Raw genomic sequence first — 23568 nt, 5'->3', positions numbered from 1 at the left:
GAGGGTTTGAATCATAATTTTTAACATCTGTTAGATGAGGTAGGTAAATATGTGCTAAGATTACATTACAAACAGATAACCTCAGGAAACAAAACTAAAGGCAAATAATTTATTATTTGTTAATTTAACACATCTTCACACTGATGAGTCATTTTAAGAATTTTTAGGTAGGTAAATAATAAATATGTGTTAAGAAAATTACACTAAAATAGTAAACAGATATAATCTTAGTAAACAAAACTGAGGGCATACAAATGATTTTTTCGTTTGTTATACACATCTTCACACTGATAAATCATTTTAATAATTTATAGATTAAGTTTAATTATTTAACCAATTGAAAAAATGATTGAACAATTGGTAAATATGCAACTGTCATTCATTAAGTCTTGTTCATCACTTAACTTTGAAAAAAACACTGCTAGAAAGAAAGAAAAAAATGTGATTTTGGAATCTTTCACAATTAACAAGATTATTAAATTTGCCAAATTGCATGTCATTGTTTACCGGTTACCATCTACAAAAAGCAGCACAATTAAAACAATTAAATATTTTTTTCACTGTTTCAATGAATTCAACATTACAAAAATTAATGTTTGTCATAGACCTGTTGTTTACCATCAACTGTTGAGATAAAAAAATTCAACGTGTTGGCACGTATTAGTGATACACCGATGAGAGTAAATGTTAGCTTATAAAAGATTAGCCATCTGTACCACTGAAGATAATATGTGTGATGTAAAAAGGTGTGAAAAAACGCAATAATTTCCAATAAAAACAAAAATGTAGCCAATATTAATTTTAGGTCACACATAGCGATCAGTCTTAAAACAGATTGGATTTATTAAAGGTTGATGTTAGAATGTATGAGATACCTCTCATAGATAATTAGGAAGTTAGAAGTGGTAACTAGATTTAAATATTACAATAGTTTTAAATGTTGAGTAGATCCTTAAATAGGTCTCGATTTTGAATGGTACTAAATCAGGCATTAGCACTACAACTAAAATAAATTCTCTTTATTTAAAAACTTGGGGAGGGTGGAGAACTTCAATAAATTAGATTCATATGATTCATACTACGTGTCATAAAATAAAAAAAGACCAATATAGAAATGCAGTTTCATTTCATTTGATATAATTTTAAGACATTGCAGTAACGTTAATTCAATGTAACAAACAGAGGCATTATTGCAATGGAAGAAGAATTTGTTCCATACAACCTTATCATTGATAATGTAAAAAGTGATACATCTAATTCTTCAAATGTGTTGAACCTTATGAATTGGACATTGTTTTGTGATGTTGAAACTACCGTAGTTTGTAGCAACCACACAGTGCTGTTATCATGCCCTACATGCAGGTAAGTTGAGAAAGAGAATTTCAAAGTCAACAGAGCTGTGACTAACTTTTGTTTTTAAAGCGGATTAAACTGTAGCAGATTTGTTAGCATAAATTACAGCAGTACAACACAATAGTAATAGTAGCTCGTCATTATTTAAATATGTTTTAATAAATTATATTGTGTAGGGGTAGGCGTGTAGCTCATAGTAATTACCATATTCAAAAACTAAACCAAATCCTTTGAAGATTATGTTGTAAACAGTGTATAAATATCTGACATACTAATATATGTAAAATAATGCACAATGATAACTTGGCTAAAGCGTAACAACACAAACAATTTTTCGATTTATTAAACAGTTTACTTTTTAGGCAATATGGTTTCTACCTTATAATATTGTACATGGTTGTACTGGCAACTGCAAACTTTTTTGCTAACACTCTTGTCATTGCATCTGTATTTCACAAACCAAGGATTTTCCGAATGAGAGCAGATTACATTAAAATGTCATTAGCAATGTCAGACCTATTTGTTGGTAAGATGAATCAAATCATTAAATACTTCCTATACCTGACTTTAAATATAAATTTCACTGTGTTTAATAAGATTGCTTTCAACAGTTTAGCAAATTTAATTACATTAAACATCATTTGCAATGTCCGACCTATTTGTTGGTAAGATAAATCAAGTCCTAAAACCTCTTACACCTAACTTAAATATAAATTTCACTGTGTTTAATAAAACTTTCTTTCTATTGCTTTTATAAAATGAATTTTAGGATTGCAATTGGTTTCCATTTCCATTCCCAATGCCATAAAAACCTTATACTCGACACCACTACAAATAAATATGAACTTCCTTCAAACATGGGCCACACCTGGAGCTGCCATCGGTTGCACTTTCTACATGCTCACATTAATAGCTCCATTTGACCATCTGTTATATTTAAGTTACAATCGTTTTTATGCAATCAAGTGGCCATTAAAGTACAAGGTGGCTTCATCAAGGCGTCCACATTGGAATTTACTCATTGTGTGGATATTAATTATGACAGAAGCTATTTTTCCAGGTAATTAGTGTTTAAATATTATAAAAAAACATAAACAAGCTTCCTAAATGCAACCTTTTTCGTATAGTAATTTTGGAGTCAAATTATGACTTTGGATACTCACCAATGGTGTTTCTGTACCTATCCTCACCTAGCAATGTTAACAGTATTCAAGATTTTATGACTCTAATGGTCACGAGCATATGTACTTTGCTGCTGTTGTTCTCTATCACGGTAAGCAGTGTATAGTATATAAAACTTTTTCGGTAACTTTTGCACACAAGCTTATAACTGTAAATACCCATAAATACATACTGTTGGGTCTGGTCCTATCGTACTCCTCTTCGCGCGTACTAGATGCTGTACCTCGTTTAATCACCGATCAATTGGAACCAGATCAACACTTAATACTCCTTTATTAGTAACTTGACAGTGACGTAACGATACGATAACGATAGCAGAATTTACGGCTCAATGCGTGCCGAAACATGGCGCAGCCATCTTTTATACAGACGAGAGTTGTGAGAAGAAGGGAACACGTCAGCCTCCAGGCTTACCGCCAGTCACACATAACGTAACTACAGATACAATGTCTGGGTATTGAGCATAGTTCACACACAATTTACAACGATAAATCCTGCCAGCAGCCACGCATCTTAATTAGGAAACAGCTAGGAAATTGTGACAGTTTCCGTTGTCAGGCAATATCGGTACGTGGACTCACACAATATCATTAAACCAGTAAACATACAACATCGGTAAGCGTGGAATTACAACGGTAACATTCTTATCGCCCGCTTTCACACGTCGATCACTACAATACCATCAACCTATCTGTTTTCTTTGAAGTTTTGTTTTCTTTCAAATAGTCTTAGCAAACCAGAATGCCCAGAAATATATTGTAGAGAATTTAAAATATCAACACATACTGTTTTCAAAGACATTCTTCACAATTGCTACTGGATTTGTTGTTTACAAAAGAGGGAAAACATTTAAAAGAACTTCAGTTCAAAAAGTGAATGATATTTTGTTCAAACGAGAAAAGACAGCTTACAAAACTTTACTTATGATGGAGTTTGGTTTCATACTTAGTTTAAGTAAGTAGGAATATAATATCTGTCTATGTACTATTTGGAACTTAATTAAAAACCACTTATACTTAAAATGACAGTGCCAATGCTGGTCTTGTACATACTAGTGTTTGTTGATGGGTGTTCTGTAATAGGGTATCTGACATGCTACTACACAATCATGCTCAACAGGTATTTTACGTACAATTCTGATTTATATAATCCATTATTGTATTAACTTGTATTAATCTAAGATTAAACAAAACAAACACATTGTATATATATAAATAATTTTTGTTTTTTCACAGTGTTATAAATGTTGGGATATACAGTGTTCGTGATAATGACTTTAGAAAATTTATGGCTAACATAAGGTCAAAACTACCATGGAAGAAAAAGCAACCTGCTCAGACTACTGTTATTCAGGTATAATAGGTATAGCATAGCTTTATATAGTTTCAAAAATGCCTTTAAAAATTTAAGTCTATTTAAAACATCATAATCGTAAAAACTCACTGTGTTGCTATATTAATCCTGTATTTAAAGAATAAACATAAAATAGCCCATTTACTTCTCATTTTTTTGGCAAAGTTTAGTTAGTAAAAATTATTTTACTTTTAGAACACGATTTCATCAAGCTTGGACTGCTCCCTTGCAACTTCTCAACACAATCAAAACTAAACTTACTGCCTTTTAATGTGTAATGAAAAATTAAGTTCCTAAATGTGCAAAACATGTAAGGGTAAATAAAGTGACTTTACAAAAACTTTTAAGATAGGTGTATTAGTAGAGAGTGAGACACAAGGCTGTAAATACTTTATATTTGTATAAATCATTGTTGTATACCCGTGTAACTATATCTCAGTAGCATTTTTAGTAATAGTATTTCAGTCGCATACTTATTGTTTATTTAAAGTAAAAGTTGGTAATTTTTCGTACAGACTCGTGTTTTATGAAAATAAACCAGTTCATTTAAAAGATCTAGTCAATAAATATTACCGCATGAAATAAATTCCAACTAACTATAAAATCAAACATAGGTTGGTTAACCAAGAACTGTTGTTTAATTATTCAGTTAAACACATATGACTTCAACAAAACTTGCGTACATAAATATCAAACGTTGCATGTTTAACAACTACAATAAACGTCAAAAGAACGTCAACATTATACTGATATGAACTGACTAAAATAAACACTAACTATCTTTTGTAAAATCATACCTACACATTATCTATGCAGCTAGTCAGCTACATACATCTCATATACGCTCAGTGGTAACTTTTTTTTATTACCCGCCAAAAATAGAATTGTTGGACCGTTTTGAAAGATAATTTAAAATTTCGGGGAGCTACTGACAAGGCCCATTTCGCGTATAATTTCTCAGACAGTACCATAAACTCCTAAAAAATATCCTAAGTGGTTCATGAACAGTACATTACTTTTTTATTACATGAAGCCATTTTACTTTTGTTTTACCATATAAAATATCGTATTTCTGATTTAAATGTTATGTAATAATTAAAGTATTACGTCACACTAATTCATACTTTTTACGTTGGAGATAAATTTTGTTATTCACGTAAAATAAATCCTGCGTATAGCAAATAAAATATTTTAAACAAAATGGCAAAGAAAGCAAAACGTAGACCTAAATTCAAAACCAAGAAACGCGCAAAACTAAAACCCAAGAAAAATAAAAACAAAAAGAATAAGGTAAGTTTAAACAGTAATTAAATGAATATGCTACCAAACTTGTTTTTATTTATTTCGAATGATAAATTTTGGTTTTACCACTTGGGACATTCCAAATCGTTCTATCCTGATGCGCAAATAATCAGTAATGTTAACGGTTGTTTTTCTGAGAGTACTCGAAAATTTGCTAAAGGATTTAAACACGATTTGGAGAAATCCGGACTTTGTTTCCCAGTTGCGAGCAAAGCTGAGCGCCTTGGCACAACAGAGGAAACTAGAGGAGCTGTCTTCTGCCACTGCTACAGAAACAAAGGTTCGTGATTAATTTTGTCCGATAATTTTAACTTAAACAACAGTACTTTTGCAGTTCTTTATTAGCTAGCTTTTTTGTACGGAATTATTTTTATTTAAAGTCTTTACGGTAGTTAGTTTGCGGTTTAATTTAAAAGTTAAACCACATTTGAGATAAAACTTTATGTGAGTTGTAAGGTAAAACAAAGTTTCGTAGCGGGCAATAAGGTATACACAGTCTTAAGTATAGGCCTAAACCCGTATGTATGCTACCGCTGTTATTCTGCTTGAAATAATTATTTACGTGCATCTAATTTTAGAGTTCTTTCGTCCAGTCACCGCAAACGGAGAGTACTGTGGCACAGTCATCGAAGTCATCAAGTAAAGACACCAGTGAACAAACATCAACCTTGTTTAATTACAAGCCTTTAACAACTACATCGAATTGTAAGATTAACCAAGAGAAAAAGAAAGTAAGTTAATTAATATTGGCCCGTGTCTATATGTTGTAAGCTGTAATATTTTCGATATACACTCAAACAACATCATTGGTGTTTCACTAATATAGTATGTTGGGGTAAGATGGTACATGTTTTCATTCTCTTTTCATTTTGTGTCCCTGACATTCCGCCCGCACCTCATTCGTATATAGAATAGGATTTTGCAACGCAAAGATGAAGTTTCAAGTATATTTCTTGTAATATAGGCGTGTCTTTGGGCAAGGGCATTAGTCGAATTATCCAGTAGACGTTAATGGGTTGTCTTTTAGCCATACAGAAAAATACAATCACCCACAAAGTTAGCGTTATCGGAAGTGCGGGCACGCAAGGTGCATGAAACAGAACATTTGTGTTATTATGACTGTCGTTTTCAAGTCACGCGAGGATAAAGCAAAGACAATTCATTCATTCATTCATCCATTTTTCCTACAGGCTGCACCTTTACAGCAAGCAAAACAAACCGATATCAAGAAACTTGAGACGCATCAGAAAAGAGCATTAGCTATCCTGCATAACCACTTGGTTGGAACTGAAGTTCGTTTCCAGCGAGATGTCTATGAACTGGAGAAAATCTATATAAACAAATACTACAAACCATTGCTTGCTTGTAGGAAAATGCTGATCTGTGGAGTTCAGTAAGTTAAACCATATTCAATCAAGCTTTTAAGCAGCGTTGGGGATCCAGTATAGTTTTAAAGGTTTGATTTTGATTTAGTGCCATTCCCAGTGAATTGTTTTGTAATGCATTTTTTTAACACTTACAGCCCTTGGCTTAAATAAATGACTTAAAGGCTTTTTGCGACGTATAACACTTGTTTCCTAGGGGTGGATCGCCCTTAGACTTGGAACATGTAGAATCATGCTGCTCTGTATTTGAAGCAAACGACGAAGACTTCAAGAGGTTAAAAATGCATCTACAATTTATTATTGATGCCGGTAAGTGCGTGGTACAAAATGTATAGTAGGGTGGGGGAAGATGGGACACATTTTCGTTCTATTTTCTCGTCTCATTTGGTAGTAAACAAAAAACATTCAAAGAATCATAAAACTATATCCTCACGACTCCCATTTACCATTGTTAATTGTTTAAAACAAGATCAGGATATTTGGATATTATGTGCTAAAGGTCTCCCATCTCCCCCCACCCTACTATATCATAGCAAAGAACTTAAAAGCTAAAAAAACTGCACTAAACTTAATTTAACTAGCACGAACTGCTGTGAACACAACCCGTAATGTAATAAGCCGCGCTTATATAACTCGTTAGTGGGCACGAAGTGCATGAAATAGGACAAATGACCCGGGGTCTAGTTAGTACAGTGTCCAAATTTTAGGTTGGTGGCACCAATAGAAGGTATCAAAAATGGCCGCTATAATATCGGTATTCTAGGACCACCTTGGTCAAACGACCACCTTTTTTCTGCTACGCGGATAACTATTCCTTTTTGCAATTTCCATATCATCCAGGTGAAACCATGGAATTCTCGGAGAACTTCTGGCTGACAGCCATGATGAATTCGGATCCAATTCTACAGAAATTGATCCACTGGTCTGATATTCCGAAGCTGCAATATCTTACTGATATCAGTTCTGATCACGTCGAAGTAGCGCCGGGTGAATTTAGAAGTAAGAGTCATACAATATGTAGTTTAGACTTAGAATTAAAGTTCATACATAATAAGTAGGGTGGGGGAAAAGAGACACATTTTCGTTCTATTTTCTCGTCCCATTTGGTAATAAACAAAAAACGTTTAAAGAAATGTAAAACCGTATCCTCACGACTCTCATAGACCGTTTAAAACGCGATCAAGATATTTGTATATTATATGCTAAAGGTGTCCCATTTTCCCCAACCCACTATATATATGAATAATCATGTGTGTTCAACTCAAAGAATTGCAATCTATTTTGGCAAAAAAAACAGCACCAGACAGCCAGTTTCAGCTATATTTTGAAAACAAAGTTGATTTTCCTAAAACAGTAAACTGGTATTATAAGTATAACAGAAATAACTTCTTGCAGAAGACAACGTTGTTGGATTTGAACTGAAATTTCAATTTCGCGCGAATCCATTTTTTACAAACCCGGTTATTTCAAAACGTTACGTCATCGACCTGACCCCGGATGACGAGGATTACGTCATAACCGATGAAGCGGCTACGTCACAAATAAAGTTATCGATCAACAGAAAGGAAGATTGTGATGCAGATGGCGAAGGTTTAAGCATTTTTTTTAACGAAATATAACGGCGTACCATTTTATTTGCCTCTGCGAAAAACTAATACTGAAGGATGCCACTTATTTAGGGTATTTTCTCGTCTCATTGTAAACAAATAACATTCAAAGAATTATAAAGCCCTATCCTCACGACTCACATGGACCGTTGTTAGTTGTTTAAAACAGCGCGATTAGGATATTTGGATATTATGTGCTAAAGGTGTCCCATCTCCTTCACGGTACTGTACATAACTTAAGTTAAAATTTATAAATCTCTTTTGCCGCGATAACGAACCTCATAATATATAAAGCAGCGAAGAGACCGGAATTTACAAATTATAATGTTCTTTAACATATATATTTTCATATAAAACGCGAACCCAACATATAGACTATATTATAGAGAGTGACTATGACCGTCGAGTTTCAAATAACAAATTTAACTAAGAGCAAATTTAAACTGAAGTACTTGCTCAACACTACTGTTTTCTTCTGTATAGAAAGTGAACACGACTTTCATTCTACGATGGGATCCGTGAGAAACAAGCGACTTAGAAAAGTTGAAAGTTTACTCGATTACAAAGGTCCACAAGTCGTAGCAATAAAAAGCACGAACATTGACTGGTACAAGCCACCGTGCAGTAAGTTTGTGACAATATAGACTAAATAAGATACGATCAAAGTTTCATATTTGAATGATTGAATGAATGTAACTTACTTTGTCGTCGCTTGGTCGGAAACGACAGTCGTTATAACACGTGTGTTCATACACCTCGTGTCAGCTTACGAGTTACCATGCATGTTACGTTGTGGGTGATTATTTGTAAGCGTATACCCGAGGTATAAAGCCGCCAGCATGCATGGTAAGCCATACGAGACCCAAGGTGTTTTAACTAGAAGACTTGGCCCGCCTTGCGAGTATTTTTATCTTATGAGTTTTAGCCCGGCGTCATAACAGTGTGGCTAACGCTAAAGAGAAGTCTGGTTCATGGCTTGCCTTTGCCACCGAAGTAGGCGTATGTGTACTTGAACAAGACACGGGAATTTCTTCAACCCAGGGGTCCCATATGAGCTGTCTAAAATGTCAGCCATACAATAAATACTCCAAAAAAATAAAAACCAACAAGTTATGTATAGTATTGTGGGGGAAGATGCCGGAACACCTTTAGCAGATAACATCCGAATATCCTGTTCGTGTTTTAAACGATTATTAACAACGGTCTATGGGAGTCGTGAGGATACGGCTTTTTAATTCTTTGAATGTTATCAAATGAATAGGTGTCCCATCTTTCCCCTCCCCACTATGTTTAGTTAAAGCGGGCACGAAGTGTATAAAACCGAAAGCATTGTCCTATAGCATCGCCACGTAATGTTTACCATGTTTTATTCATTCATTTATCCATTTAATCTATTTCATGTTTAAAATATGAATTCCGGTCCCAGATCATTCAGATTCGGATGCGGCTTCAGGTTCCAGTATCTCACAACCAAAATCCTTTTTCAACTTTTTCAAATCAAACTGGAACGAATCTTCGCCAGGTGTTTCCGCAACACACATACAGCAGTAAGTCAAATTAATAACTTACGCATTTCTTTAAACTGGTATTACACTTCAAAACGTGTATTATTCTTCAAAACAGGCATAATATAATATAGTGAGATGAAGACGAGACACCTTTAGCACATAATATCAAAATATCCTGACCGTGTTTTAAACAATTAACAACGGTATATAGGAGTCATGGGGATAAGGCCTTATAATTCTTTGAATATTCCTTGTTTTTAACCATCTCCCCCACCCTACTGCACCTTAAAACGTGTATTATTCTTCAAAGCGTACATTATTACAGAGATTATAGAGTTGGAGCGTATATCCGTGATGTCCTGATACCTCGAGCTTACTTTATATACAGGCGCAAAGTGAACCTGGCCCACGATTCAGGTAAAAACTGTGTTGAATATTTAATCGAAAATCATGGAAATAATGTTAAAATACTCGTAGTCGAGTTAACCTTAGGACCAGTAGTTCGTAGAATACTACTGCAAGAAAAAAAAATTTTGAGCTTTTTATTAATATGCCCAATATTGTATACAATATATTAATAAGCCACAACGTCCAGACCTGCATGGAAGCAAGGATTACCGCCAAAGTTGGTCCAACACTTCATTAAATTAAAAAAAGTGGAACCTTTTTACTCGCTTCACTTTTTATGCCAATTGTAAATTCGAAACACCCTATTTTCCCAATTAGAAATAGATATACCCTTTTTGCATGGTCACTTTTATGCGCGTAAGTACTGGCATATTTACTCGCAAAAACAAAGTTAACACGCATAACGTCATGAGCGTGTTACCTGCTGTAGGAGGTTGCTTGTTACTCGCATTATGCGAGTAAAGAAAAGTATGGTGGAGGTACAGTTTCACTTTTAAGAGCCTAATCTTTTTCGGGTATTATTTTTACAGTATTTAGTTGGTAATAGCACCATGAGGTGTTAAAACTTATTTTATAAACTAGATTTAACAATATTGCGCTAAAATAAGCTTACTGAATGTTGATACGCGCATAAACAAAATGACCATGCAAAATAACCCCATTAGCGAGTTATTATATGACGAGTTAATGCGGATCGCTATTCGCATTAACTTTTTACCATGCAAAAAGGGTAGTAGTGTACTTTACAGAATCGTCTCTTTTTATTATCCACCCAGATTCTGCTGTTGAATCAGTTTCAAAAGAACCGACCGTGTCCAATAGTCGAACTCAAGCACAAACAGTCGTGGATCGAATCCCGTCCAAGGTATCCAACCAGCCCATTAGCACATACCAACACGACGACGACTTTTCCCTACCACTTCCTGACGATATTCTGGAGGAGTATGATGGAATCGATGCCGATCCACCTTCAGGAACATCTTTCAAACCAACTTCAATACCTGATTCGCCAACTGAGCCAACTGTAAAAACGATCTCCAAACAAGAAATAATAAAAGAATACGACAAAATCGACGATGATATAAAACTTCCAGCAGCCAATAGAACATCCGAAGCAGCGTCGTTAGGATCTCAAAAAGCTCCACTAAACACGAAAATATCTCAAGCTCTTTCGATCGGTTCCCAAATCAACCAAAGGCAGAGTATTTTAGATGCTACAAACAAGACTCCTGGGTCTATGGTTAATAACTATGACGATGTAGACGAGGCCGTCCCCGCCCAACACCGTGTATCTGCATTAGGGGGAATGGATATAGACATTGACGATGAGTTGCCTGCTAAAATTCCAAGAATGGATTCAGCCCAGTTTGAAAGGAGTCAACCCAGCTTACAGGAAGCACCCCCTGCGTTTAATGGAACTTTCGAATCTGTCTCTAGCTCCAGACGGAGAATGGAAGGTCTGGTAGATCGAGTGAATAGCATCATTCGACGACAAGGTAAATACGTGATAAAGGAATAATGATGACACACTGATATGCTGGCATTCTGTAATATTATTGTATCAGGCATATATGTATATATATAGTGGGCTGGGGTAAGATGGGACATGTTTTCATTCTCTTTTTTCGTCCCAATATAGGCTGTAATCAACGAATATTTAGACACTTATAAAACCGTAGGCACACGACTTTAAAACAGTTAATTGTTTAAAACGCGATCAGGCAAATAAAAGATTTAGGTGTTAACGTTTTCCACCTTACCCAACAGTACTATTATTGTATGAACATTATCAACACTATGTAGCTATCTACTTAAATTCTTGCAAAGAAAAATCTTATACTGTTTTGAACGGCCATGGCAGTTTATCGACGAACAAGGAAAATGTAATTGACAATCATAATTTTAAATATTAAATTCAATTTCGCGTCTTTATGTATAACATTATCATTTTAATTTACTTTGACAAGAGGCGGGCCTACCAGTCCGATACGAAGACAGCGAGCCTACGGAGAATACGTGTGATGTTGCGAACGAGTTGGCGCACCTTCGTGACGTCATCGAAATGGAGCAGGGAAGTGAGATTGCGTCATCGGATCACGTGTATTCAAAATTTGGGGAGGTCGCAGACGACGAAGAAGAATGGTGAGTGTTTAACTCTAATGATTCAAATGCAACTATGTGTGTTGTGTATATGACATGTTTTATTTGTTACTTCTGCTACCAGGCATAATGTAATAATCTTTTAGCGGCTCAACTGGTATAAAACGTATTATTTCTACGTTTGGTCTGACTTTGCTATAGATTTTGCCGGGTGGCAGACGAAGCGTCGGAAATATGCACCACGTTTTATACCTGATGATGTGCCACTAAATAAAAGGTCATATATAGATTGGACAGTTTGTTGTACCAAACAATTGAATGTCACTTTGAGCTTATGTTGTTAATTTAACCAACAGGACAGAGTACAACCATAGCGTGAATCGAGCTTTTGAAAGGATTCGGTCCAACTTAAAAAGAGGGATACCAGTTGAACCAAGCCAAACGTACGTGTTTTACTAATAGACAAAAGTCCTATATAACGGATTGAACAAATGTATCTTATTTTTTCTCGTGTGATGGGGAAATGACAGTTGCTATAACGCAGGTGTTCGGTTTCATACACCTTGCGCCCACAAGTTGCCACACCACAAGTTTGCAGCTGTTTATTTTAGAATGATTATTACAGTAGGGTGAGGAAAGATGAGACACCTTTTAACTCCATTTTCTCGTCCTGAGTAGTAAACCAAAAACTTTCAAAGAATCATAAAACTATATTCTCACGACTCCTATATAGACCATTGTTAAATGTTTAAAACACGCTCAGGATATGTGTATATTATGTGCCAAAGGTGTCCCGTCTTCTCCCACCCTACTATATGTTTTTTTTTGCTGCAGAGCGTCAATAGATATATCCAGCTTTCCGTCCACAAAAGATAGCGACTCGAATTCACATAAAGTTGTTTTCCGTGACGTGTCGCCGTATCCTAGCGACGGCGAGGTGGACGGAAGTGACGTGTTAAGCACGGCGGTAGAAACCTCCGAGCCAGGTATAGTATTGTACTGTGAGATAAACGAATTTATGTTAGCTCCTAAATCGCATATTTCCTGATTGTGTTTTAAACAATTAACAACGCTTTTGTAGAGTCTCAGTGCTTCGGTTGTATCATTCAATACTCTAACATTAAAAAACGCACAAGAAAAGCGAATGAAAACGTGTTCATCTTACCCCACCCCTTATATATAGTAGAGTGGGGGAAGATGGGACATCTTTAGCACATAATATCCAGATATCCTGATCGTATTTTAAACAATTAACAACGGTCTATGAGAGCCGTGAAGGTATAGATTTATAAATGTTTGATTGTTTATTGTTAACTGCTAAATACGAGAAAACAGAGTTAAAAAGTGTGCCATCTTACCCCACCCCTTATATATATTTATGTATGTGATGTACAAAGAATATTTCGTTTAGATTAGAAGATTAGTTTTAGCAGTGCAAAATGCGGGAATTGGAATGAAATAAAACTTAGATTTGTTAAATTGCACTTTTTAGATTCCGCTCTTTTAAAATTTAGATTTTGTTAAAAAAAATGAATTTGTTATGTAAAATAAAAGTCTCGTATATAACTGGATTTTATTTAACACGTATTTGTTTTTTGTTTATTTCCGAGTGCTAATATGTACTGCCTTTCAGTTACAGATGCATTTGTTAACGTTACGTCGCCAAGCAGTTCGGAGATGGATACCGAATGTGAAGCGTTAAAAATGCCGGATATCGGTTTGACACAACCGATCAGCAGTGCAGCGCCCAAGTGTTCAACTGGTGTCAAAAACAGAGATCAACAACAAGGTAACAGTTTAGAAAATTCGACCAAACGTTTGATATAGTAGGGTGGGGGGAAAAGTTACTTTTTCATTGTGTTTTCTCATCCTACTTGGTGGTAAACAAAGAACATTCAAAGAATTATAAAACCATATCCTCACAACTCCTATATATACCGCTGTTAATTGTTTAAAACACGATAAGGGTTTTTGGATTTTATGTGCTAAAGGTGACCCATCTTACCTACAGTACTTTAATATATAGTAGTGTGGGGGAAGCTGGAACACCTTTAGCATACAATATTTAAATATCCTGATCATGTTTTCAACAACTAACAATGGTCTATTGAAGTCGTAAGAATACGATTTTATAATTCTTTGAATTTTCTTGGTTCACTACTAAATGGAATGAGAAAATAGAATGAACCGGTGTCCCATCTTCCCCTCCCTACTATACCTCTGATTTGATGGTTATTACGCATTTTAAAATAATTTAATTATTTGAATTTGAACCATTTGTTTTCGAACATAGACGATAGTGACGTCATAATCGACCACGACAGTGAAGCACCGGCCACACCCCCGCTTGACGAACCAAGTCCGTGTGTCCAACAATAAAAACAACCTAATTAGGAAATCTGATCTGTCGCCAAAAATTTGTAACACAAATACAATATTCAACATGTAGTTTTGGTCTCATGTTATTAGTTTGAAAATGCATTGAATGTTTTGGCTTGAAAAGGTTGCGTGAACACACGTAGTCTACATTGCCCGCGGGCTTGTACAGCAATGTACTTCCCCGACGAGTTCGTTCGCAACTTTCTGTTTGAAACGAGAGTGTGAAATCATAGTGAAAGCTGAGCTGGGTTGAATTATTTAAACAAGGCAAAAAGATAGCGGGAGTAACGCTTATGTAAATTAACATGTTTACTAAGAAAAAGGTGTTCAGATTACTACGTAGTGTTTTGTTTAGATAGGAGATCTGTTTATTATATTTTCTTGTCCTATTTAGTATTAAACCAAGAAAATTCAAGCAATTATAAAACTGTGTCCTCATGACTCCCATAGACCGTTGTTAATTGTTTAAAACACGATCAGAATATTTAAATATTATGTGATAAAGGTGTCCCATCTTCTCCCACCCTACTATAATACTTCAAAAACAATTGTAGTTACCAGAACAATATATAACATTTGAATTACAGTGATGCTGTATTAAAGGCTTATAAAGCTTATGTAAACTGTTGATTCAAATGACATGGAAGAACCAAACTGGACACTTATTCTTCTTGTGTTTATAATTTCCTCTGCGATAGCGGCAGTCGTTGGTATAGTTTCTATCGCTTACAAACCAGCAATGCGTAGACTCCCACCTATAAGGGACCCAGCAAACAACCTTAGCGTGTTGCCAAGCCAAAATGACCCGCCAGTGATGACCTACAAACAATTTCCGTTGGATTACGGACCCGACACTTATCCACTGGAACCACTGGAGAGTACGTCGAACATTAACCAGCAGATGTTACCCCAAGCACCCCAGATGACTGTTATGACACAGAGAATGTAGCGATTTGAATTAAAAATATACAGACACTTGGTTTGCCTTTCTTTTGATTTTTTTGCAAAGTTTTACATTGTTATTTCACCATAATTTAAAATCATGTATAACCGAAAAGGAACTGTGTGCTTTACGTTTTAATATATGTAACAAAACATCTTGTGTTGTGTTTCAAATTGTTGGTTGAGTGAATATGGGCATGTCACACACATAGTATCGTATAGTAATCGTAAGGCGGTACATTTTCAATCTCTTCTCTTGTACAATTCGGTAGTAAACAAAGAATATTTACAGAATTATATAACCGTAGCCCCGCTTTTCCACGAATATAAAAGACAATTGTTAATTGTTAAAAACTTAGAAATATGGGTTCGGGTATTAACGGTACCCTACCTTACCCCTACATATTCTTTTATGTGTCATGCAACAAAATCACGGACAAAATGGGCACATAGGGGTTATAGTAGTCTTAAAGACTATCGGAGATTTAGGGTTTAGGTTTATGGCTATTGAAGATGTCTCTAGTTTTGGAATTGTCGGCTTTAAGTTTTTTACGTATGGAATTGTTGCATTTAATTCGTGATATATATTGGCATAAAAACGTGTTTCTTCCGCGCCCAGATTTCATCAGTGAAAAGTTTATTTAAAACACTACATGAAGAAAACTACCACACATATATATTGCACGATCCCGCTTTGCTAGTTTTAAATTATCTAAAATTTCGTCTTCTTTTTACCATCTTTCGAATATTCTTCAGAAAAAGATAAGTCTTGTTTCCACAGTGTTCGTGGGCTTCAACGGACGGATCAGTAAGCCCGCTTTCCATTGGGCTCAGTAAGTAACGCTCCAAATCTCTTTCGAAATTGTACTGCAAAATTCAAATAACAGATATATAGTAGAGTGGGGAAAGAAGGGAAACCTTTTCATTCTATTTTTTCATCCCAGTTAGGAGTAAACAAAGAATATGCAAAGAAATATAGAACCGTATCCTCACGATAGACCGCTGCTGATTGTTTAAAACACAATCAGGATATTTGGATATTATGTGCTAAATGTGTCCCAACTCCGCCCACCCTACTATTTAAAAAAACAGTATACTAGAGTGGGGAGGATGGGACATCGGATCATTGTATTTACTGGTCACATTTGGTAGTAAACAAAGAACATTCAAATAAATATAAATCTCATCCTCACGACTCTCATTTGGATATTCTGTGCTAAAGGTGTCCCATCTTACTCCACACTACTATATATCTGTAAACTATATAAATGTAACTTTTGGAATAGTATGAAAATGACATTTGTTAACGAGTTAACACACATATAACTCAGCTGCAGCAGTAGCAGGTTATATCACAATTTAAGTAGGTCTTATATTGCCTCTAACACATAGCTGCCTCTAACATATATAGGTAATGGATTCGAAGCTCGTCGCTGGTGCCCTTTGTGTGTCCTTAGGCAAAAAGACACCTGTGTTTTTCCGGCCACACAAGGGTAAAGCAAGTTATAATCACCTTTGGGATAATAAGCCAACTAAAGCCTAAAACTTGTATATTCTGGCGTGCTTCTCTGAAGAACCTTGGCCATTTATATTGAAATGTAGACAGTAGGGTGGGGAAGATGGAACACCTTTAACACTTAATATCCAAATATCCTGATCGTGTTTTAAACAATTAACAACGGTCTATATGGAAGTCGTGAGGATACTGTTTTATAATTAATTGAATTTTCTTCGTTTACTACCAAAATTAACGAGAAAGTATAATGATAAGGTGTCTCGTCTTCCCCCACCCTACTATATGATAACTTACTGCTCTCATAGCATTACTGATTGCCCGAAACGCAGGTGCATAGTTGTTGTAAAACGTATTTGCGTTGCCATGTATTACAGCAGCACCATCGCTTTCGGCAGATGTACACCAACGTTCTCGGTAAGCATCAAAGCAGAACTTGTGGTGGTAGTTGTACTTGCAAGGTAGGAAATAAATCAAGTCTGTAACAGTAGCGAATACCAGGTAATACGACGAGGAACTTAAGATTTAGCAACAAACGACAGTCCTTGTATACACACGCTATTTCCTGTTATTTACGTGTGTTTTGATATAAATTAACTTATTGTTCAAAATCAAATGATTTTAAACTGTATCATGTCATACCCTGTGTGTTTTCGAATTTGTAAAACTACACCTAATGTGCGAATTTCTAAATAAAGTACCTCATGTGCTTAAATGTCCCATTTCCCCCATTCTACTATATATTCAGATTCTTGTGTATAACAGGTCTACTTATAAGTTGGCATTAACTAAGCTTTGTGTGTTATATATAGTAGGGTGGGGGAAGATGGGACACCTTTAGCACATATTATCTAAATGTCTTGATGGTGTTTTAAACAATTAACAATGGTCTATAAGAGTCGTTAGGATAAAGTTTTATAAATCTTTGAATGTTTCTTGTTTACTACCAAATAGAGCGAGATAATAGAATGAAAAGGTGTCCCATCATCTCCCAACCTACTATATATTTACCTGGGTTGTAATGAAACACAAGGTTAATTAAATTCTGATCCCCATACATATCCTCTTTGTGCTTTCTATACAAAGGAAACAAAAGTTTTTTGTTCCACGAAATTTTCTGCCTCGACTCGGATTCGGTCGCGAAAACTGGTTGCCGCATTCGAGTGAGGTTCATCAGAAAAACCTGATCGAAAACGGTCCTTGTTTTTTATCTTAATACTTAGTTAGGTTGTTTAGGTGTTTTTAGTGTGTTTAAGTTAGTTAATGTGTTTAAGTATTTGGTCTCAATAATGTTAAATTAGGTAGCCCGGCGTTTTTATTTTAAAATAAAACCTATACTGCTTGCCACAAGCCAACGTATGCATCAAACGTTTATAAATACTTGAAGATTACTAGGAAACTAATCTTCATCAAAAATGTAATCGTCCCATCAAGAATACAAAATACAAAACTGAAAAAAAAATTACACTTCGTCATTTTATGTTGGATTTACCCCTGAATTGACTTGAGTTTTCTTTCCATCTTGCATCCTTATAAAGTTAGCGTTATCATTTGGAACTTGGAAGCTCCATCCTACCCGTGGTGCTAACGCAGCAACTTGGCGATCGTTGAACAAGTAAAAATGTCGCCACAGTTCTTCAGGGGGAGTTAAGAATATAACATCGGTATCGACGTATAAAACGGAGTCCGTTTTATCCAATACTGTCTAAACGGAAACAAAACATTTCTTCAGTTTTAGGCAGGACTATAATAGCAGTTAAGTCTTACTGGAAGAAAAAGACGAAACGAGGCGCAAGGTCCCCACCAATTTTTCATCACTTTGAGTTCTTCTTGATCAAGTGGGTACACCAACGGATGAATTGTTAACAAAAACTTTCGCTTGGCAGACAGTGGCCAGGTTGCAAACTAATCAACATAAAATGACATGTTTTATAAAAGAAGGAATTGAGTTTGTATAGTTTATATAATTATGTGTAATATAGTAGGGTGGGTGAGATGGGTCACTTTTTCATTATATTTTCTCTTCCCATTTGGTAGTAAACAAAGAACATTCAAAGAGTTCTAAAACCGTATCTTCGCAACTACCATATACCGTTGTTTACTGTTTAAAATAAGATATGATGTTTGCATATTAGGTGCTAAAGGTGTTCCATCTTACCTCACAGCACTATATATATGTTAACACTCTGTTTACAGGACTATAGTCTACACAATTTTCAAAACGAATCGTTAAAAAATGGCTGTCTACCTCTTTGCGGAATTCGTCTTCCAAATTTTCAGTAAATATATGAACATGAATTCTGCTACGAGAGAATATGATTGCACTCTTGATCATTGTGGTTGCTTCCTTTACTATTGTAAGTGATTTTCCTCTGCAAGCCGCCATCGCAAGGTGCATAGTTTCATCTGTTTGGAAAACACGACCAGGGTGCTGCTTATGAGCCAGTTGCTTTGAAACATATCTAGAAAATAACGTTTTTGAAGATCTTTAGAAATGTATAGTTGGCGTTCACTGATGCTTACTGTTTACGGAGAAGAAAAAATATCCAGACGACCAGAAAAGAAAGCAAAACGAATGTCCAACGGACCCGGCAGACTGAACGAACATAGAACATCATCTTATCATTACGATACGTTGTCTTTGCCCTTTATCCATCAAGTAATATATATTATATGTATAGACTACAGGTATTCAGCTATATATGAGTTATACTTTGCACCTGTAGAGTAAATATAAATACAAACGAGTATTATAGGTTGCAGTTTCCAAAAGCTGTACTTAGGCATTACCACATATTTCAGAAAAGCGGCGTTTGGCAAAACTTGAAAACTAAAACTTAATGTTACATGGTTAAACACCGAATCATGCTACAGCTCTTATCTGCGCTGAACTGCCCGCTTTGTATATGACTGTACCTATCAATTTATATTATAGAATTAACCTTTAAATTCTGTTTGAATTTTCAATAAACCTGGCATTCTAAATTTGAAACGGATGCGTCTGCTGTTATTTCAATCTCCTCACGGCGTTGAAAAATTCGGTCTGAAACTTTGTGGCCATAATGACCGCCCCCGGCGTTCCGTATCAGCAGCGACATTGTGAAACGTCATTTCAGCTGTAATCTAGAAAGTGAGTGCTTACTAAATAGAGGCAATGTACGAAAATGAGCACCTTGTCGCAGAGCTCGGATTTAAAGCTTGAATGCATTAGAGACGCCAAACAGTTTATTGAATACGGTTAACTGAGACGAGAAAACAGGTTGAATTTTCTCATAAACTTCAGTTCAGTGTTGTTTATGCAGGTGAGCGGTAGGCTAGAAATGTGAAAAATATATAGGTAGGTTCACTATAGGTGTTGGTTACTCTCAACAACAATCGACTCTGGCTGTTTGGCTTCGAGATCGGTATCAGAAGAAATGCCCCGTTGGTCGTTTCGGAGGCAACTTATTCTGACTTTGTCATGTATTTTAATCGGTGGAGTAATGTACCTTAACTCGATCACCAGCAATAGACGGGCAAGAAGTAACGATGGTTTGAGAAAAAACTCCTTACTTGATCTTCAGCGTATCAGGAAAGATATTGATAACAAGGTAGGCTATGTAAAGATATGAAACTACATTCAAAAGGGCAAGATACTTAACGGCAGTTGTTCCAACCCAGTGGTTACTACTGTGATGTTCAAATTAATATAGCCATACATAAAAGAAGTGAAAAAAAACACCAAAAGTAACATAAATGGTAACACGTAAGTTAGCACGAAGTGTATGAACAAAATAAACACCAAAAAATAACCATCTACAAAGTAACATAAATGGTAACTCGTAAGATAGCACGAAGTGTATGAACACCCTTGTTATAAAGACTGTCGTTTTCCGGCCACATTCCGGCCACACGATGAGTTACATTCATTTATTCAGGACAGAAACTACGTGGTTTACAACAGAGTCCCGAAATGCGGCAGTATGTCGATGACGACACTTTGTTATCGCCTTGGTGGGGCAAACGGTTTCAAAGTCGCAAGTCCGTATGAGGATGGAGAAAAACCAAACAAAAATGAAGAAGAAGAAGCAAACTTTGTCGAATTCCTTCATGAGCAGAGTCCGGGATATATGTACATCCGCCATCAGTATTTTATCGACTTTACAAGGTACTTATAGACAGTACTATGGGGAAAGATTGGATATTGTTAGCAATTGAATCCTATATTTTCTGGTAATGTTTTTGATAATTAACGGTGCTTTTTTATAGAACCGCGAGGTTACGGTTATATATTAATGTAAGTATTCTTTGTTCACTACCAAATAGAAAAATAAAAATTGACTGAAAACATGTTCTATCTTAGCCTATACACCACCCTACTATAGTTGTATGAAAATACTTGCTTAACACATATCATAGTGATAGCTTATTGAAACCTATAAAAATCTGTTACCAGTCCTGATATTTTTTCCCTTTTTTGACCGTAGATTTGGCCAAAAGCAACCGCTTTATGTGAATATGATCCGTGATCCCGTCTCGCGGTTCGAATCTTTTTATTATTTTTCACGCTTCGGTAACGAACGGGGAGGCGGGGGCGCGAGCTCTCGAATGAGCGAAATAAGAAGGCAAGAGGTAAGACAAAAGTACTAATGAATGTAAGTTATACTTTATGTCTGCGTGACCGGAAACGACAGTCGATTTATCACTGGTGTTCTGTTTCATACACCTCGTGCCAGCTTACCAAGTATGTTGCTTTGTAGGTGGTTGTTTTTTTGTGTTTTTTTTTATAGTATACATGTAGTAGTTTTCCATAGTACGGTGCAGGCATTACAAACGAACAAAATTGGGATCTTCAAGCATAGGCCAACGTAATAAAAAAAAACAAATGCTGACTGTCTCTCGGTTATTTTAAAGCAAACGAGACTAAAACGACCAAGCCTCCAGCTTTTTTACATCACGACAAAGATATGATCATAGTTGGATGCATATGATACACTGATAAATAGGCTCATGACGATTTCAAATTTTCTATTCTAATTGTGTACACGTTTAGTCCATAGACGAATGCATACAAAGAAGACGACAAGAATGCATCAAGCCATATTGGCAAGTCGTACCGTATTTCTGTGGACAAGATCCTGGCTGCATGTAAGATGTAACAGTAATTGTAATATTGTAGATATACGATTATAGCCTTGCCTACAGTAACCCAGTGGGGTGGGAAAGACGGGTCACGTTAAGCACCTAATATCCAAATATATCCTGATTGTGTTTTAAACAATTAACAACTGTCTATGGGAATCGTGAAGATAAGGTTTTTGTAATTCTTTGGATGTTATTTGCTTACTACCAAATGCGCCCGAGAGAATGTATATAATAATATATACAATGAATTGTGCAACAGTTTACACTTCATATTGTATAGCCTTGCATATACTGTAGCATTGTCTACATTAAGCTATTACAATACTTTTCTATAACAATACTTTCTGGCTTTCTTTCTCACAATACATTGCATTATAGGTCAAGGTCAAAGTGGGCCGTTGATAAAGCAAAGCAAAACATTAAAGAGCATTACGTGTTCGTTGGAATACTAGAAGATCTCGACAATAGCTTGAAAGTATTAGAAGCTATCCTACCATCTTACTTCAATGACGCATCAAATATTTATCTAAATCCGGTAAGGTTTTTATATTTTTCAGAATTTACTATATATTTATTTTTTTCGCTGTTACGGATTAGGGTCTGATTATAACATGAGATATTAGCGATGTCCGTTGTTTCTTGCCTAAGGACACAATGCATATGATGATTCTCAAGCATCGTATTTTCGATTTTGTATGTTTACGAGCGCTCTTGCAGTTGAATGTAGTTATGGGGTAAAATGGGATACCTTTAGCATCTAAATCATATATTTCGTGATCGCGTATTGAACAATTAACAACGCTCTTTTACAGTTGCGGGGTCACGGTTATATCACTATGTTAATATTCTTTGTTTATTACCAAATGGGACGAGGAGGGAAATGTAATCATATGTCCTATCTTACCCCATCCTACTTTATGTTTCCGGCATTTAAATTTATTTTTATTCAACGATTATTAAGTATTGCCTATTTTTTCATAGGAAAATGAACGGATGAAGCACGAAACACACACAAGGAATAAACGAGAAACGTCAGAGGCAGCGAGGGATTTTCTCAAAAGCGAAACTAGTTTAAAACTTGAATACGACTTATATGAGTTCGTAAAATCTGAACTTGAGAATCTTAAAACTCTTGTACTGTGATTTTGCTATGCCAAGTTTTTTCTGAAGTGAATGCTATGAAACTTTGTTTGTGATAAATAATAAAAAAATAGATATCGGACTTACATGGCAACATATTGTAAAAAGAATAAAATATTTTCATATAAAATCTATCGCTTCTAAAGAAATACCTGTGCTGTATTTCTTATTAAAAGAACTTAACCGAAACGAATATTGTAAGCAATAAGCGCAAAAAGAAGACTCAGTCCCCCGTTGAAATTACCACGACAAAGTATAATAGTTTTCTATGT

At 35.5% G+C, this 23568-nt stretch overlaps 4 protein-coding genes and 1 long non-coding RNA gene across 10 annotated transcripts; 3 read left to right on the top strand and 2 right to left on the bottom strand.

Annotated features, from left to right (window-relative positions):
- Window positions 1-95: 95 nt before the first annotated feature.
- Window positions 96-1872, bottom strand: LOC149729752 (uncharacterized). The gene is made up of 2 exons (XR_016385830.1): window positions 1732-1872; window positions 96-1352 (listed from the first exon to the last, which is right to left on the bottom strand). It is a non-coding gene; the product is annotated as an uncharacterized LOC149729752 (long non-coding RNA).
- Window positions 1196-4222, top strand: LOC149729751 (uncharacterized). Its single transcript, XM_089886429.1, has 8 exons — window positions 1196-1362; window positions 1716-1879; window positions 2123-2413; window positions 2481-2626; window positions 3333-3489; window positions 3564-3654; window positions 3771-3888; window positions 4084-4222. The coding sequence occupies exons 1-8, from the start codon at window positions 1196-1198 to the stop codon at window positions 4141-4143; spliced, it is 1194 nt and encodes a 397-aa protein (XP_089742555.1). The 3' UTR covers window positions 4144-4222.
- An 809-nt stretch (window positions 4223-5031) lies between these two features.
- On the top strand, window positions 5032-15672 carry LOC149729750 (uncharacterized). Of its 5 annotated transcripts, none has more exons than XM_089886411.1 (16): window positions 5032-5178; window positions 5393-5470; window positions 5784-5921; window positions 6381-6583; window positions 6772-6884; window positions 7416-7574; window positions 7971-8165; window positions 8666-8806; window positions 9609-9729; window positions 10016-10107; window positions 10875-11594; window positions 12066-12240; window positions 12555-12641; window positions 13033-13184; window positions 13832-13987; window positions 14492-15672. In XM_089886411.1, exons 1-16 carry the CDS (start codon window positions 5089-5091, stop codon window positions 14575-14577), a joined length of 2706 nt encoding a protein of 901 aa, XP_089742537.1. In that variant the 5' UTR covers window positions 5032-5088; the 3' UTR covers window positions 14578-15672. The 5 variants fall into 5 exon arrangements, with proteins under 5 accessions (XP_089742537.1, XP_089742535.1, XP_089742534.1 ...); XM_089886409.1 differs by having other exon boundaries at window positions 5769-5921; XM_089886408.1 differs by having other exon boundaries at window positions 5034-5178; window positions 5351-5470.
- Window positions 15673-16139: 467 nt separating this feature from the next.
- Window positions 16140-19781, bottom strand: LOC149729749 (glucoside xylosyltransferase 1-like). 2 transcript variants are annotated; one of them, XM_089886430.1, is made up of 7 exons: window positions 19556-19775; window positions 19281-19494; window positions 18800-18937; window positions 18525-18737; window positions 18044-18215; window positions 17330-17511; window positions 16140-16386 (listed from the first exon to the last, which is right to left on the bottom strand). In XM_089886430.1, the coding sequence occupies exons 1-7, from the start codon at window positions 19648-19650 to the stop codon at window positions 16228-16230; spliced, it is 1173 nt and encodes a 390-aa protein (XP_089742556.1). In that variant the 5' UTR covers window positions 19651-19775; the 3' UTR covers window positions 16140-16227. The 2 variants fall into 2 exon arrangements, with proteins under 2 accessions (XP_089742556.1, XP_089742557.1); XM_089886431.1 differs by lacking the exon at window positions 17330-17511 and having other exon boundaries at window positions 19556-19781.
- Window positions 19782-20172: 391 nt separating this feature from the next.
- LOC149729748 (uronyl 2-sulfotransferase-like) lies at window positions 20173-23378 on the top strand. Its single transcript, XM_089886436.1, has 6 exons — window positions 20173-20622; window positions 20950-21179; window positions 21499-21643; window positions 22065-22159; window positions 22535-22691; window positions 23138-23378. Exons 1-6 carry the CDS (start codon window positions 20449-20451, stop codon window positions 23297-23299), a joined length of 963 nt encoding a protein of 320 aa, XP_089742562.1. The 5' UTR covers window positions 20173-20448; the 3' UTR covers window positions 23300-23378.
- The last annotated feature ends 190 nt before the right edge of the window (window positions 23379-23568 follow it).

This window comes from Ciona robusta, chromosome 10 (assembly GCF_009617815.1).
Source record: "Ciona robusta chromosome 10, ASM961781v2".
NCBI lineage: Eukaryota > Metazoa > Chordata > Ascidiacea > Phlebobranchia > Cionidae > Ciona > Ciona robusta.
Note: the sequence above shows the minus strand (reverse complement) of the source record. Positions and strands in the feature narration are given on the sequence as shown.

Bases quoted from the DNA above. Each gene is read 5' to 3' on its own strand.
- LOC149729750 (XM_089886407.1), top strand. From the start codon at position 5,089: ATGGCAAAGAAAGCAAAACGTAGACCTAAATTCAAAACCAAGAAACGC. The intron at 7,575-7,970 runs GTAAGAGTCATA...AACTTCTTGCAG, and splicing joins AGCGCCGGGTGAATTTAGAA to AAGACAACGTTGTTGGATTT. The intron at 13,988-14,491 runs GTAACAGTTTAG...TTTCGAACATAG, and splicing joins AAACAGAGATCAACAACAAG to ACGATAGTGACGTCATAATC.
- LOC149729748 (XM_089886436.1), top strand. From the start codon at position 20,449: ATGCCCCGTTGGTCGTTTCGGAGGCAACTTATTCTGACTTTGTCATGT. The intron at 21,180-21,498 runs GTACTTATAGAC...TTTTGACCGTAG, and splicing joins TATTTTATCGACTTTACAAG to ATTTGGCCAAAAGCAACCGC. The intron at 22,692-23,137 runs GTAAGGTTTTTA...ATTTTTTCATAG, and splicing joins CAAATATTTATCTAAATCCG to GAAAATGAACGGATGAAGCA.
- LOC149729749 (XM_089886430.1), bottom strand. From the start codon at position 19,650: ATGATGTTCTATGTTCGTTCAGTCTGCCGGGTCCGTTGGACATTCGTT. The intron at 18,738-18,799 runs GTAAGACTTAAC...GTTTCCGTTTAG, and splicing joins CGTTTCGTCTTTTTCTTCCA to ACAGTATTGGATAAAACGGA. The intron at 17,512-18,043 runs GTAAATATATAG...CTACTGTTACAG, and splicing joins TGTGTTTCATTACAACCCAG to ACTTGATTTATTTCCTACCT.
- LOC149729751 (XM_089886429.1), top strand. From the start codon at position 1,196: ATGGAAGAAGAATTTGTTCCATACAACCTTATCATTGATAATGTAAAA. The intron at 2,414-2,480 runs GTAATTAGTGTT...TTTTTCGTATAG, and splicing joins GACAGAAGCTATTTTTCCAG to TAATTTTGGAGTCAAATTAT. The intron at 3,655-3,770 runs GTATTTTACGTA...GTTTTTTCACAG, and splicing joins TACACAATCATGCTCAACAG to TGTTATAAATGTTGGGATAT.